Genomic DNA, 15,861 nt, shown 5'->3' on the forward strand with positions numbered 1-15,861 from the left:
GAGCTGGCGGAGCTCTCTTCTCGCGACTGTTAGGGATTTCGGAAACAATTGCCGACAATTCCCGCCACTTGACTCGCGGCTACCAATTGTCGTGAGAATCCGTTTAGTGCGCGTATATAACTTCGAGATAACGAAGCCTCGCTGCTGACTCTGAGCCACAAAAACACACGCCTCTCCCCCCCCCTCCCCTTCCCCTATATACCTCATCCATCGTCTGCCATCCCTGGTCCAAGACTCGCGTGAGGTCATCCTCGTTAAATCGCTCACTGCTTAATCACCGCGATCCGTTCTTCACTTTTTCGCGTGTCCAGCCCGCGGTCAGCGGTTGTGCATTTCTCAACCTCTCGTCATTCTGACATTTACAAAAGTAAAAAGGTCACGAGATCACCTACTCGAGCACTCCGACTCCCGTTCTCTGCTTGCTTCGGTCAAATTCTATGAGCGCACTTTGACTCCTATCTTCCTATTCGTTTTTAGTCTCATTTGTTCTTCTTACTTCTGGTGTAACTGTGCAAGCTGTGCAAGCTGTGCAAGTGAGGCTTACTACTTTACTACCCTTTTTCAGTTGTTGCACCTTTTCTATACCTGTATTTTAGAGATGTTACTTTTTTTCGTATTCCGGAAAGAGCGTCACCAAGGTCCTTAGAATCACCCTACAAATGATAATTCGACTTACATGTTCTCATTGAAGACCGAAGATTTTTTTCTAATTGTCGTTCGATATTATTGTGGATCGCCCATTTTAAATTCCGGAAATCTGACTTTGGATTCCGATACAGTGACCTCGAAAATCACGAAGTACCCACGTTAGTCGAAATTGAACTATTTTTCGAATTTCAGTCTGATACGCTACCTACTTAATTCTGAATGTCTCGATTCAGATTCGGAATCAGTTGCCTCAAAAATTGCAAAATACCTTGCATTTTTCATGAAATCCAACTATTTTCCGAATTTTGATCAAATCTGCGATTCCGGATCCGCCACAAGAAAATGTGATAAAAGTAACTATATTTGTTGCAATTATAATTGTCACGTTACACTACTTTCTAGTTATTGCCGCACAAAATTTGTCCAGTTCATTTATTTATTTATTTTATTTTTTTTTCTACCGATTAAAGCCGTGAAATCAATTCATCGTTGCGCCAGCGTCAAATTATTTCAATAATTAGAAAAAAATATAGTACGAGTGACCATATTTGCAAAAAAATAGGAACTCATAATATATTTCCCGGTTAAAGCTACAAATTCTATTTTTCTTTTTTTTTTTTATCCAGAACTAGGTAGATTTTTTAACTATGGGCAAAAAAATAAAAACAGCTAAGAACCATGCAGTAACCACAACTAGAATTTTCCTCTGAGTGTATGACGACAATGCACGACGCGAAAGGAATATTTCGAAGACTTTTTGATTTCTAAGTTGCCATCAATTGCCAAGAAGGAAAAAAATTATCGAGTCAAAAGTGACACGAACGAAAAACTATTGCCACTAAAGTGAGAGACCTCTACCGTATACAGTCATCAAAAACTTTATCATTTGTTTCTTCTTCCACGCGGTCTGCACGTGGATGTTTAAGTTTCTGACGAGAAAAGTACCCGAAGTGTATCTCTGCACCAATTCTCTTCATTCTGCAATATGTTGTATTAAATCAAAACACGTTAGATACATATTTTTTATTACGTGACGATACGGCAGTTAAAGGTATAAAATCTACCCTTCAAGTTAACGCCCAATAATCAATTTTCATAGGACTTCTTTATAATGACGTAAGATTTTTTGATAGTTTCCGCAGTATTTTTATCCTCACGGGCTGCATCCGCGTTTCGGGGGTAAGCTGCGAGTCTAGTTTTCACCTCTCAAACGACTGGATTTCCGGGTGAGAATAATTCGTGTCTCATTTTTATTTATTTTTTTTTTTATGTACTACTACATATTACAGATTCAAGAAAATCGGAGAGTTACGCCACGGTTACTTTTGTCACGAGTCTCTCTCGAAGAAGCGACGAAGGGATTGCAAATGATGAAAAAAAGTGAAACAAAAAAGTCCGGAGGGTTTAATTATAGGGAAAGCTGAATCGAAACAAACCAAATCATGTCTTGGCCAGCAAGAGAAACTCGTAAAAGCTGACCGCGGCGAGTTCCGTGGAAGGGCAGATCCTTTCCCGGCACCGTGGAATTCTCTGACCGTTAATACCGTGCGCAACGTAGTGGAAATTTCGAGTCCCGCGTGTCTCGTTCGTCCTGGTTGGTTAATAACGTCGACCGGAGCTCCGGATATACATGCGGTCGAGTATGGAAACATGGTGTTATACTCGGCTACCAAATACCGCAGGGCCATGGCTCCGCTGGCCACCCCGGTAAGGGTTTCTCGTTTTAATTAAGCTCGGCACAAGGATACCGAGATAGATGACCGCTTGACCAGTGTACCGACGATGCTACGCGTTACACGGGATGCTCTGCAGCGACTCTCGAAACTCCGAATATCCCCCGCAATTTTCATCGCGCGGTTAAAAGCGTCGGGCGAAATATACCCCGAGAAATTTCGAAGCATTTTTTTCTCGCAACTAAGTTTCCCACAGATCGGATACGAAAAATCCTTGTACAATGTGAGAACAAGTTCGGTTTAGACTTCTAGAGAAGATACCTAACACCATCTGATGGTAAGGAAACACTATCGGAAGTCAGTCAAACTCGATTTGATGGAATGAGAACACAGATCATCGTCTGTTCACGGTTGATTAGCGTACTGGTATTGGAATGATCTGGAGGATTCATGTTGAGGAATGTTATTAACAGGTCAGGACGTGACAGTGAAAGTTCAAACATTTCATAATGACATCACACTTTCAATATCAAAGTAGTTTAAGGCATTAGAATTATTTTCCTTTTTTGTTTTTGATGAATTGGGTTCAGTACATTCCTGCAGATAGTGGTTTGAATAACTTCAAATATTGGTATTCTCCGAAAAGCTCCTCGAACGTTGAACTTCAAAGCTTCCAGTGAAATATTCTCTTTTCAAGAGTGGCGAGATAGTGACAAGTCTTCACGTTCAAATAGAACGTGGAAAGTTTGGTATTAGCTTTTCACTGGTTCTTTCCTTGGGGTTGTGAAATATTGCAAAGATCTTCCATTATCACAATGGTTACACATAACTATGTGATATCCTGATACTGACATGGCTATATGTATAATAACATTTCTCTACAGATAGCACTACATTCCGAGACCAAAGACATTGATGTATATTGGAACAGTTTACATATAGCAGAGAGTTTCATGCAGTGTAGAGTTTCAATGATGTGACTGGAATTTTACACGTGAACGGTTAACCTCACTTCAACTCTAAGCATTGTAGAAACGTAATTGTAGCCATAAAACCTGAAAGAGCTGATTTCCGTAATAGACACTGATTTATGATTACGTTGTTACATTTGTTTGTTTTCCCAAGCCTTGAATGATCCATGAGCGGTGGATATTTTCCCAATTTAGTTATTCGTTTTAGGAATCTACCTGTGAGAAGATGTTCAGTCGTGTGTCGTACATTTCAACCTACGATGAAAAGGTCCTCTGCTTTGCATTTCTTTTTTTTTGGGAATAAATGATTTGAATGAAATCACTGTTTGATGATTTCCTCTCGGAAGGACACTGGCTGACAAAATATTTTGATAATACGACCAAAAACCAGGATAAAGTTGAACCCTTTACTTGATTCAAGGTACAATTTGTTCTGTTCCTGAATCAAACAATTTGTGTACGGGTAAATACAAATTTACCAGGTTCGTATGAAACGCCTAAATTTTTTCTCTCCCGGGAGTGAAAGCTTAATCCCTCGAAGATGTATAAGGGAGAGGCGGACAAAATGGGTACCTCAAGGGAGGAATAACGTTAGACCAATTTCGGCAACGTAATTTTTTGTCTTTGCCTTGAAAATACATTTCAAGCGTTATCGACATTTTTTGAAATCCCATTAGATTGTACAGGAGGCTCCCATTTTGCCCAGCTCTTACCCATTGCTAAACTTGATCTATACCCCGAATATGTAGGTAATCAGGTGCCTCTTATCCCTGTGCAGTACTTCGAAAGCTTAAAACCAATGATAGAAAATACCGACTCTTCCGATGTGCATACGTATATATATGTACACGTAACACATATATAATATATATATATATATATATGTTACATAGATAAGTTAGTATACATATATATGCAAGTATTATGGGAGGTTATATCACATCCGTTGAAATTTAGCATACATTTAAATAATGGGGGAATGGTAGGTAATCCCTTAAACGAGCCTTTATTTCGTATAACTAGGTGCGGCTATCCTTTCATCTCCGGTTGCCCGATCCTCGCCCCCGCGTTTAAAGATATTTCGTTAAAATAACAGTCCCGACTCAGCGGCGGAGTTGAAGGCCCCCCTTCCCGCGCGCTTACACCACTACGTGGGGGTGGCATTTGCAATGCAGAGGTTAAATGGCTCGGCGAGGGGCTGGGATACCCTGGGGGGCGCATGCACGGACCCGATTGGTTTTTTACTCTCCAAGGCAGCTTACTCTCCCTCCCTGTCCCCTCTTTTCCCCATTTTCCCCTTCCACTCTCTCTCTCTCTCTCTCTCTCTCTCTTACTCTCTCGGAGAAGTCGATGGATGTATATAAACACACACACACACACACACACACACATGCATACGTATCGCACAGCGGGCTGCGGAGGATGAGATTAAACATTTATTTAAATGGCAGCCTTCCACTCGGCGGCTCCTTGCTGTACGTTCGTTTTGCAACGTCGAGGATTCCTCTATGCTCGCGCCTTATACGCGAAAACACGCAACGCGCACGGCGTATGAGAAGATGAGCGAGTGAGTGGGAAAGAGAGAGAGAAAAAAAAGGGAGCGAGATGCGCACGCTGCAGGTGCGCGCAGCGCTGCGGTGGTTCGTCGAAACGATCCGGGGTAAGCCAGTGTTGCCAACTTGATAGTTTTTTCCATGGAGACTAATGTAAAGGAGTGGATACAGCATAGGAGAATAAGTCGTAAAGGCGTCCTCAAAAACCCGTCCTTCAATTAGTTCTTCGCTCTGCCACTAGCATCGCATGGGTCGAAAAGATCGTAAATATAGTAATAAAATTAGTCCACACGATGAAAGTGACCGATCCGCGGTAGAATGAAAAGTGACGCACCTATATTGGAGGTTAAGGAGACTATTTTTGTGTGTTCGTATGTTCTTTTCGTTTGTTGTCTGGGAGCGTTACATCGATGTTTATCCTAATGTTTCGGCTTATTTTTATTCAACGAAATTTGATACACCCGTTTTAATAAACATAATAAATTAATTAAAACCGCACATTAATAACAAACAGTTTTACATATGTAAACATAAACACTGCACGAATTTTGCCACATTGAGGTTAGGAAATAAGTAGTAACAGTGTGTCTGATCTATATGACTACGATATGACTACGATCTTTTTGATCGTAGCACCGCCGTTTTAGGCCGGGATTTCGTGTACATTTCTGAAGCACGCTGTGTCCACTCCTTTACTCTAGTCTCCATGGTTTTTTCACTGAATTTAGTGAATTTGGATTGTTGTTGGCGGGGGAGATTCATTTGTTCAGCGATCAGCGAGAAATCTAGTGATCCTAAGGTATAAATCGGTATTTTCAGCAGGAAATATACCAATGATCTGAAGGAAATAGGTCCGATCACACAAATATTATATTTTATATGGTACTATGCGACAGGATGTTATTCACACGGATTCACATTATATACACGGATCTTAATCGATACAGACTTTATTTGACAGAAACGTATTCTGCAAAGGTTTTGTTTGACACGAATTTATAACTAATATGATGTGACGTGCATTTATTTTACACGCGTGATACTTGACATCGCGTTACTTCACTAGCTCATTATCACGTAAGTTCTGTTTATATCGCATGTCCAAATAACACAAGTTATTCAAACCTAGAGTGCAATTATGTCCCAGTAGAATAACGTCATGTCAAGTATCACCCATGTAGAATATGTCCGTATCGACTAAAATTCGCATAGAATAAATCTGTGTCGAATAATACTTGGCACAACAAAATTTGTCGCGTCGAATAGTGACTTATAATATAGTATTCGTGTGAGAGAAAAATCGTGTAAAACACATTTGGGTCGAATAATATCCGTGTGGAAAAAAATGCGTGTCGAATAATATTGTGCGCGACAAGGTCGTGTGCAATGTGTTTGTCACAAAGTGGACTGAAGAAAATCGAAATGAGGCGAAAAGGTACTTTCTCGATTTGAAAACGACAACTTGTCGTTTGTGGTGGAAAATTTAGTGATTTTAAAATAATTCCGTGTTTTTAGCGAGAAGTTTTCTGACTTTGTTTATTTAACATTTTTACTAATATTAAATTACGTGCGTGGCTCATACTGAGAACATCGATTACTGGCAATCGTTTGGTTGTGAAAAATAATTCAAGAACCGTTGTTTTTACGACTTAATACTTTTCAACAAATATAGGTGCATGAAGAATATATATGAAAGAGTCTACGTAAGCGGCCTTTTGCGGGGTGTATGAAATCCTCCAGTCAGATAGTGAAAATAGAAATTGGCAACACTGGAGGCTGAACACACCCTTTAAAGCTTCTTCAGTCTCATGGAGTGCGTCGAGTGTACCAGAGATTAAGTCTGGCGGTTTTCAATCCCATTTTCATCGCCGCTTCCGCTTCTATCCGTTCCCGGCTGATTCCCCTGGTTCCCCACTTCTGTCTCTATATCATATACGGATGGCAGCCGCCCCCACCGTTTGCAGTGAAATTTCATTCCGAGCTACAAGACTTCGCATCTGCAGGTAATAAAGAAGTAAATCATCGACGACGTCCCACTACTAGGTGTGTGTATAACATACTTCAACTTTGGAGAGCAGAAATCACAAGTAAGAAAACAAACAAGCGGAAACAAAAATGGGAACAAGAAAATCCGATATTTCGGTTATTTATGAAAGTATGGTTTTTCAACCGAAAAGTTTTTGATTTCTTAAATAACTGGCAGGTGGTTCGACCAATTCCGGTTAACATCTGAGCTGTTGGAAGCTGAATAAATGCAATCCAATGGACCAAGTTTTATCTAAGGTAAGTCGGTAAAACGGTTTTTGATTTATGGTCGAATAAGAAAATACAAATTTTTGAAACGATCTCGAGATAAAATTAACCGATTTTGCTCAAAGTCTTATCAGCAGTAAGTCAGAAAAAACATCATTGATCGAGTCATCAATTATTAAAATATGTAAATTTGTTTTCGAAATGATCTTCGAGTGTTTAAAATTTAGCGGAAAAAATTTTAGACGGATGAGTTTTGGTGAAAATAAATAGCCTGTGTGCGTAAGAAATAAAATTATAAGAACTCTTGTATTAGAGTGATTCGTTTTTCGTAATCTTATGTTTTATAGTTAATTTTTATTGCATACTTTTACAAAATATTGATTTCCGATGAAACTAGAAGTTGACCACCCTTGAAATCTGGTCAACATTACTCACGCTTTCCTGTGAAATCACTTCTAACCCTTGAAATCTACCGAAATGTGTTGAAATCATTTGAAATCTTCTGAAATCATGAAAATGTCACTTGGAATCTTTAAAACCATCCGATCCCTGGAACGCTATAAAAATTTTTGAAATTTTTTGAAATCAATCGATACCTTGTAAATTCCCCAAATCCTTTAAAATCTCTATGGAATGATTTGGATTCTGTGAAATATTTGAAATTACGTAAAATCTTTTGAAATCGTGTAATCTTGAAATCTGATGTATACATAAACTGACGGATTGTTACTCTGGTGGAAATAATTTTTACGCCTGACTACAAATTTGATTTAACGCTCTTGTAGTTTTGGCATAGGATTTTTGTAAATTATCGTACTTTTTTGGATATATTTTACTCCTGCGTAGTTATCGACGTATTATCGACGTTTTTAATATACAAGTGTAGAGTGACTTGTATTATGAGATTATTTTTTTGTATATCAAATGTTGAAACGGATATCATTTTTGGAATGGACAGTATTTTGTCTTGTTTTGGGGACTTTAATTTCAGCTATTTCGAAAATAGAAAGTGTCTCGATTCAAGTCTATCCCATTGTATAATTATGGCCACTGTATAGCACTTGTGACCTTTGTTATAAAATTCTGTAATTCTTAATTTGACTTTCAAACTCTTCAACTACTCAATTCATGACTACAATTGGGGTATAATTCCTGCCGGAAAAGTTTGTTAGCACATTCTGATAGAATATTATATTTCGGAATTCTGGAACTCGATGGAATTATCATTTTGTATCATATATTTTTAAATCCTATCCCATCACGATCTATCAAATGCCATCGGAAATCTTATGCTTTGTTTTTAACAATGAGTGTTAACGTACAGATGGTAGCTCAAAGCACCTCTGTACCTATACCATTTGTGATCATAACCCGCCACGATTACCTAAACGAAGTAAGAATATGGCAATAACCGGACATCAAACGACGTCCAAAACTGGTATACAGTTGACCTGACAAAAACCGCTGAACATCCATTCTATACTTCGTTCTCTTACGACTTACACCGCATCGTTTGACCGTGAACCTAATTCGTTGATGGAGGAAGAGGACAACAAAGAGGAAAAGGAGGAGAGGAGGAGAGGAGGTCCCTGGACGATAGTGGCGCGTAAATCAGACAGTCCGCGTTCCGAATAACGCTATCAGTTAATTAGTGACCGCGCGTCGTGGTCAGATTTTAAACAATTACGAAGGTGGGTGTGCGGCTCCCAAGGGGTGGATGGGCGCGCCGCCCGGGATTCCCCGGAGACGAGCGTGAGCTCGGAAATACGGACGGACGGCTTCTCGAGCCCCGGGTTACTAGCCGGCTCTAGTGGCCCTCGACGGGCCTCCCGTCAGCGGATGCTCGACGAACTGCCGGCACGCACGCCATCGCCGTGCGTCTTTGATGGCGTGCGTCTTTCGATCCCACGAGAAGCTCATTCGGAGGTACCAGCAGTCCTGGCCTTCCACGTGGCGGTACATTCGTGGAGGTAACAGCCTCTCCGAGATCGTCGAGCCGCCGGTCGCAGCGACGAGAGGGTACATTAGGGTCTTTCGTTTCGAAGAGGCATTTCTTTCTCTCCCTTACATGTAAGGAACTTGTTGTATACGGTAGAGAAGAAGAAAAGAACGATGTCCCTTGAATTCGAGATGGAACTAGAAAAGGTCCGCTTTAACAGGGAAGGAGTGTCATTTTTGCCCACCTTAGTAGGTACCGTGTACAGTACCGTCAGTCGTACCATTTCAAAAGTTTCCAGTCACAAGTGGCACAATGGTGTTTGGCTGGCTCTCAGCGTTGTAAAATTGATTTCTTAACAATTGAGTAGTCGACAGCTGCACTGATATTTACTGTAGAATATAGTCTTGTCGTCCAATCGCTTAGCGAGTAGATTTTTAGTACCAGAAACAATGGAACTCTTTACAAGATTATCCAAAAATGGCGCAATGGTCACAAACGGCATATCTACCCTGACATAAGGAGGTTGTAACTTTTTTCAAAAAATTCCTACCAGTCGAACAAAGTACACGATATGAACTTAACCTCTTCCCGGCCATCGTTCCATATTTGGAACGGATACGTGAAAACTTCGGCCGAAAAGAGGTTAATCTTGAAAGCAATTTGTAGAAATTGAGTTCTCTAAAAATTTTGTCATTCCAATTTTTGCTGTCGTTAATAGCTCAGCTGCTAAAAACGTTTTTCGAAGCGATGTTGATGGCACTTTCCCCATTTTTACCAGTGCGGTTTTATATCAGTAAACTGTTAAACTTGAACGGTTTTAAAGATACAGACAAAGTGTTGCGAATTGCGATGGCGAGTTGATGTAGGGTGCAGAATTCTCATTTACTTTGCTTTGCTCGTTGTTCGATCATCACATCAATCGAGTAAATCAGCGAGTCGTAGCAGATGAAAGGATTGCAAAATGAACTTTCAGCGTGAAAATTATTCAATCTGACAAAGTTTATTTTAACGAATGAATAGTTTCATTTTAAAAGGTTAAACTTATTATTTTCCGTATGCGTCCTGTGCTTACGATCGATTTCAGTAACCTGAATCATAGCCCTTGCAAAGTAGGAAATCCCAGACGTTGGAGTTGGTATAACGGAAATGAATAAGATTCACTCATACTTTCTTCGCGGTGATAAATTACTGGTCATGAACGCTTCGTTTACATTGGGTATGTTCCCGAAGAAAACCCTGAGTAAGAATTCTTCTTCTTCATTGGTACTGAGTTCGTATTCCTCACCTTCGAGGTTGTAAATACAGGGAATAATGCAATAAGTTCCGGGTTTCAATTTAAACAAATTGTAGACTTCACGGAGTGGTGCTCCTGCTCCGGATCCTGAAATCGGCTGGTTTTTCTTGAAGAAATCGGCAGTCAATGGCTCCGGTAATTTATTCGGATACCCCAGCTGTTCGAAAATATTTCACAGTGCTTAGTTTTCACTTGTCGGATTTTTTAGATTCTATTTTTTCGGGTTTCTTCATAGTAATTGAAATTGCAAACATACGTGATAAATTTCCAGTCCAACTGTGAGATCAGTAGCTCGTTTTATTCTTCGATTCTTCTGCATCAGTGCAACTATGACTGCGCATTTACCGTCCTCCGTGTCCGGATTTTTCAAGGTAATACGATACTGCGTGTTTTGGCTCAATATCTTTGACGCTGCGTCTGAATATGGTAAAGCAAACCACAAGATTCAATAACGATGAATTATGTCTTAGACGATTCAAGCGGGTTGGAAAACAAAATTTACAATCGTACGAATGCTTCGAGATACCGTACCCAAATAATTAGTGCTTTCGAGTGTCTGTGTGCGACGTATCCATTTTCCTTCAAACACCTTTGACTTACGATTCTCGTTACCTTCGCCAAGAAAGGGCAAGTGGCAAATCTCGATTCTGGCGAAATATTGAGGAACCATTTCGTAAGGTATGAAAAATTCACCGTCAGCGTCAGGCTTAAAATCAAGTGCCTTTCTCATATCAGCATCAACAGTCCAAACTGCGTCCCTGTCGAAAAATTGATTTATCCAACGATTTACTCATCAGCTGTGGATTGGCCGTACAGAACAACCGTTAAGAGGAATTTCAATGGTTCAGGTGATATCCTTTAAGATTCAAACCTTCGTGTTAATGTCTTAAGAATCGGAATCATGAAAGAAAATCTTCAATCATAATTGCTTCACTACCACGTATTGTCACAATTGGGTGTGGGAAATATTTCTGAAATATGCCTACTTGTCCCCAAATGGTCCACTCCATTCCCGGTGATCACCCCACGGGTTTCTCATCCGCAGCAACTGTTGTCCCTTGTAATTCACGACTCCGGTGATACTGTAACCGTGTTGCGGCCAAATGCTCTTGTAGAAGCCTCCGCATGACTTTTTCTTCCGTTCGAAGCACTGCAAGAATTATCACACTCAGGTACGGTACTACTTCGTTATAAGAGAATTTCCTCTTCGTTCCTGAGGTCTCCCAACCTTGTCGCGGACTTCTCTTCGTAAACGAACGAGCGATTGCGTTGAATCTTACGTGCTGAGACACCGAATTAGTTTACACAACTGTCATTCTCTTACAACGAGAAGTGGTGATGATCATCGACACACACACACACATATATTCCAGGCAGTAACGAAGGAACGCTTCGGCGACTAATTTCTTGGAATCTTATTCCTCTGACCGCTCTCATATTCTCTTATAACGAGGTAGTACTATGCTCTGTATGTGCCGATGATGTTTAGTGGTCAAGAAATTAAAGGGGTTATGACGATTGGATTTTTCTTGCGATGTACGGACAAATCGTTCGGAAGCAAAAGCTTACAGGGAAACTTGAATTACTCAATTTACTTTGACAATGGTGTGAAAGACGAGTAAGGTGAAGAAAAACAACATCGGACAGGCTTACGATTACTCACCTTTGAGCCGCACACCATGAGGGCATGATTCTCATGAGCTTTCAGCAAAGTGTCGAAAGGAAGCTGGCTGGTTTCATCCAAAGCGTAGAACAACGCTAGTCCTCCGGTAAAATCTTCCAAGGCTTCGGAAGCTCGACCATCTTCCAAGGCCTCCCAGGATCCATAGAGTTTCGCGTAAGCTTTGACAACCAGGGAAATCCAGAATTCGTTAGTTTCCGGTGAGCGTGAACATAACAAGCCTCTCGAATCAGTCGGCAAAAAATCGTCAATCACAATCTCCACCCATTTTCCGTAATGCCAAAATCTGTTTATACACAAAAAAAAAAAAAAAATCACAATCAGGCGATTCGAACAGCCAGATTGAATTATTACCCGGTATTTCCTCGCTAATAAATTCTTTATGCGTTGAGTACCTGAAGTGAAATATTCCGGCATAGTTCTCCTGGAAGCTTTGATCCTCCGGTACAACTTGATAGAATAATTTGGGGTTTGTTGTTAAAATTGGCAAACTAGCGATTACCCAACAATTATCGAACGCACGTTGCTGAGCGTCGAATCGTGAAATTCCGTCGACAAAGAATTGCGGGTTTTTTACTATTTGCTACGAGAAAAACGTATTCAAATTCACATACGTGGCAGGGAATAAATTTTGTGTAGTTCTTTACGCGCATTAAAAAGTGCGACTTACCCACGGACGTTTCCATACGATCTTCTCAGGGAATTTCTTTTTGTCATGTGGAATCCCATTTGGATATAAGGAAGAATCCCGCGCCGGGAATGATAAGTCGACAAACAAATTTGTCGTATCATTTTCGTCTCTTTTCTTTGCCAACCATTCTTTTCTGAGTTTATAAAAATCTTGACCGGCTTCATTCTATTTCGGAATCAATTCCAGTTTTTTAAAGACAGAGAAAAATGGCAAGAAAAAAAAGACGCCGCTGAAGAATAAGCTAATTAAACGAGGGAACGTACCTTCGGAATTTTTTCAGTTGATTTGCGATCAGTGTTCATTTTTCCAGACTTAAAAATTGACCGAAATTCGTCGATTCGGGTAACTTGATGCTTCTGTAAAGAAAGAACGAAATATTTATAATTTACGAACGTGAAGTGCAAGAAATTACACATCGTTAGATTTTGCGGCCTATTTTTCATACACGAATCTCAGTAAACAGCGATTCGGGCTACGACTCGAATCATCATTTTAAACTCACCTAGATTTTCGGGTCCGCTTCACTGTAATTCAGCGAAAATATTTCTTCCGTGTAGTCAAATTCGCAATGTTCAATTATTATTTCATTTTATAGTTTTATCTTTGCTTTTGTCGAATAAACACCCAGAATGACTTCCAGCAAATTTAAACAAACAAGTATGGACGAGTCTATTGGACTGCAAGGTAAAACCGAACTGTAGAAACTCGGTGGCGAGCAATGTTTATAAAGGATTTACAACCGGAAACTCGACCGATAACTAAGAAATTCGGGAAATCAAGAACCGCAATCTTTGGATAAGTAGGGGATTCGATACGGCCACTTTTTGGCCTCTAATTATAATAATTATACTCACTTCGACTCTTTTAAATACACGGAGAGACTTTAAGTACGAATATTTGTTTTATTGCGTATGCAAAATTGACATAAAACGTATGAATTTAGGGATAATAGAGATACTGTTACAAAAATTCGCATATATAGTGACTATGAAACTCCAGAGTTGATTTATCTTTTTAGAATAATTTATAAAATTATTAGAATCTTACGTTAAAAGAATTACAGCGTATGTAAATTTTCATATTAAAATCTGTAATGGACTCGAATAACAAAAATTAGTACAGAGCTTTGCAAAGAGCGAAATTAAATTTTGTACATTTCGGCATAAACGCGTTGCGATCTTTCCAAATCACAATACGGAAAATGGAGGTCACGTGATGTAAATATATATACACACACGCGCTCATATAATATAAATAAAGTGCGTAAGGACACCAGGCGAATGAAAAAAACAAACAGCTTTCAAATGATTTCATAACTTTTATTTTATCCGTATTGCACTTATTACACTTGTAATTATAAAAATAAAAGATCACATCCAATTTTTATTTATTACAGTACTTTCCATCGGTCAGTTTATTCACGTACGAAGGGAAAGTATTTTTTTTTATGTCTTCTCTTGTGAGGATTTCCCAAATCAAACTCTGAGTATAGTATATTTTATACAACCTAGTATGTTCGTGATAATAAAAATTGCTGGAAAAATTTTTTATGCACCTTTTTTTGTACATAAAAAAAACAAAATATGGAAAACTGAAATTTGTAAAAAAACTTCACCGACGATCGCCCTTCAAATTACAGTATTTGAATTTGTTTTAGATTTTAAAAAGCCGGTACTTGGTGTGACGTTCCTAATCTAAAAAATTACACGTGTATAGTAGGAGCATATGTGCTTTCGAATCGCATACTTTCGCAATCCGTTAATACTTACACTTCTTTCATCAGAATAATTGCGACGAAACCCAGTTAGCCAACCACCACAAATATCTTCACAAAGTAATCAGGTGTCGAAATTTCGATTTAGTTACAATTTTGATACGTCATTGCGTGCATTCAAGTATCAGAATTCCCATCAATCACTGACCTCTAGTCCTTGCGATTAACGTTCACGATTACGGAACTTTCCAGCAATGTTCATTTCTTTATTAGATTAAATTTTCCGCCGTCGATTAGATTAGATTGGCAATAAATTTCTGCGTATGCTGCGGTTTCTCGTTGTAATAAAATTATTATTGGCCGGGTAATTAGGCTTTGTATCACGCGCTATAATCATTGTTCGCTGTTCTGATTGCGGCTTATTATAGCATTCGGATAACCGCAGAGAAACAACGCGAGTTCTGGAAATTTGTTTCTTGGTCTGAAATGGTCGAATCAAGGTTCGAGGCTTAACTTTATAGTTGATATCAAAATAAAACTGGCGACTTTCATACTTTTGACAGCCTAATTGGCATTTGTGAATTCTTATATTGTTAAAAAAATGCACTGCACAGTAATCAACTGCTCTCTCAGGAGAATCGTGATCATTAATACTTCTTTATTCCCAGTAAAAGTGTTCGTCTATTTTACGTTTGAACAAATAGCTGATCCATTGTCTCAAATTTTTCAAACATTTTTCAGATTATACGAATTTTTAACAATTGATAAAATTTCGTGTAACGAGTCTCCGATTCTAGTGGGTTTGAATTCATTGTTATAAACAAGTTCCTGGATTTCGCGCTTCCGATTTTTTAATCGTTTCTTCCTTCAATTTTTCCTTTGTTTGCAGCAATGCCACAATTATTTTACACTTTTGATCCCCTTGATCTGAATTCTCCTGTATTACGCGATATTGGAGACTTTCAGACAAGGTTTCTGCGAATATGAAAAAAATTATTCCCGAGTACTTTGCACACAATCAGTTTGTACTTTACATTCATCTGTATTCTACTTGAATTTGCGATTTTTAATGATTCAGAAGATGTCAGATCGACTTAAAAGATGTTATAATTGTAACACAAGAATATTAACATGGCAAAATGTCAACATTTGCGAAAGTCATTTCTAATATTTATCGATCAATCGTGCCTCGAAAATATTTATGTATTCATGTATAGATATTTTCTGACTGTAATCTTGACCCATCGTCAGAAGATGATACAAGCAGCTGGGAATTCTTGTAATAAAAGATCGCAAAATTATTATCCGGTGAACACGATTTTGCTAAAAAAGTACTGCTCATTTGTTTATTCCATTTGTCTTGTATAGTTTCGAAAATTCATATTTGACTGTACCTGATATTTGCATTCCCAAAATACGTGGCAAGGTTCTGCTGAAAGATTTA

The 15,861-nt window shown here is 39.0% G+C and overlaps 1 protein-coding gene across 1 annotated transcript; it reads right to left on the reverse strand.

Moving 5' to 3' along the window:
* Positions 1-10,012: 10,012 nt before the first annotated feature.
* Positions 10,013-13,385, reverse strand: LOC124182698 (calpain-B-like). Its single transcript, XM_046570280.1, has 9 exons — positions 13,206-13,385; positions 12,967-13,059; positions 12,683-12,868; positions 12,408-12,595; positions 11,995-12,298; positions 11,318-11,481; positions 10,863-11,089; positions 10,588-10,748; positions 10,013-10,488 (listed from the first exon to the last, which is right to left on the reverse strand). The coding sequence occupies exons 2-9, from the start codon at positions 13,003-13,005 to the stop codon at positions 10,195-10,197; spliced, it is 1,563 nt and encodes a 520-aa protein (XP_046426236.1). The 5' UTR covers positions 13,006-13,059; positions 13,206-13,385; the 3' UTR covers positions 10,013-10,194.
* Between the last annotated feature and the right edge of the window lie 2,476 nt (positions 13,386-15,861).

The sequence above is a fragment of the Neodiprion fabricii genome, chromosome 5 (assembly GCF_021155785.1).
Source record: "Neodiprion fabricii isolate iyNeoFabr1 chromosome 5, iyNeoFabr1.1, whole genome shotgun sequence".
In the NCBI taxonomy this organism is placed as follows: Eukaryota; Metazoa; Arthropoda; class Insecta; order Hymenoptera; family Diprionidae; genus Neodiprion; species Neodiprion fabricii.

What these genes read in the sequence shown, in the direction of transcription:
- LOC124182698 (XM_046570280.1), bottom strand. Translation starts at nt 13,005, where the DNA reads ATGAACACTGATCGCAAATCAACTGAAAAAATTCCGAAG. An exon ending in GCCGGAATATTTCACTTCAG is followed by an intron (nt 12,299 to 12,407) that starts GTACTCAACGCA and finishes GTGTATAAACAG; the next exon opens with ATTTTGGCATTACGGAAAAT. An exon ending in TTGGACTGGAAATTTATCAC is followed by an intron (nt 10,489 to 10,587) that starts GTATGTTTGCAA and finishes ATTTTCGAACAG; the next exon opens with CTGGGGTATCCGAATAAATT.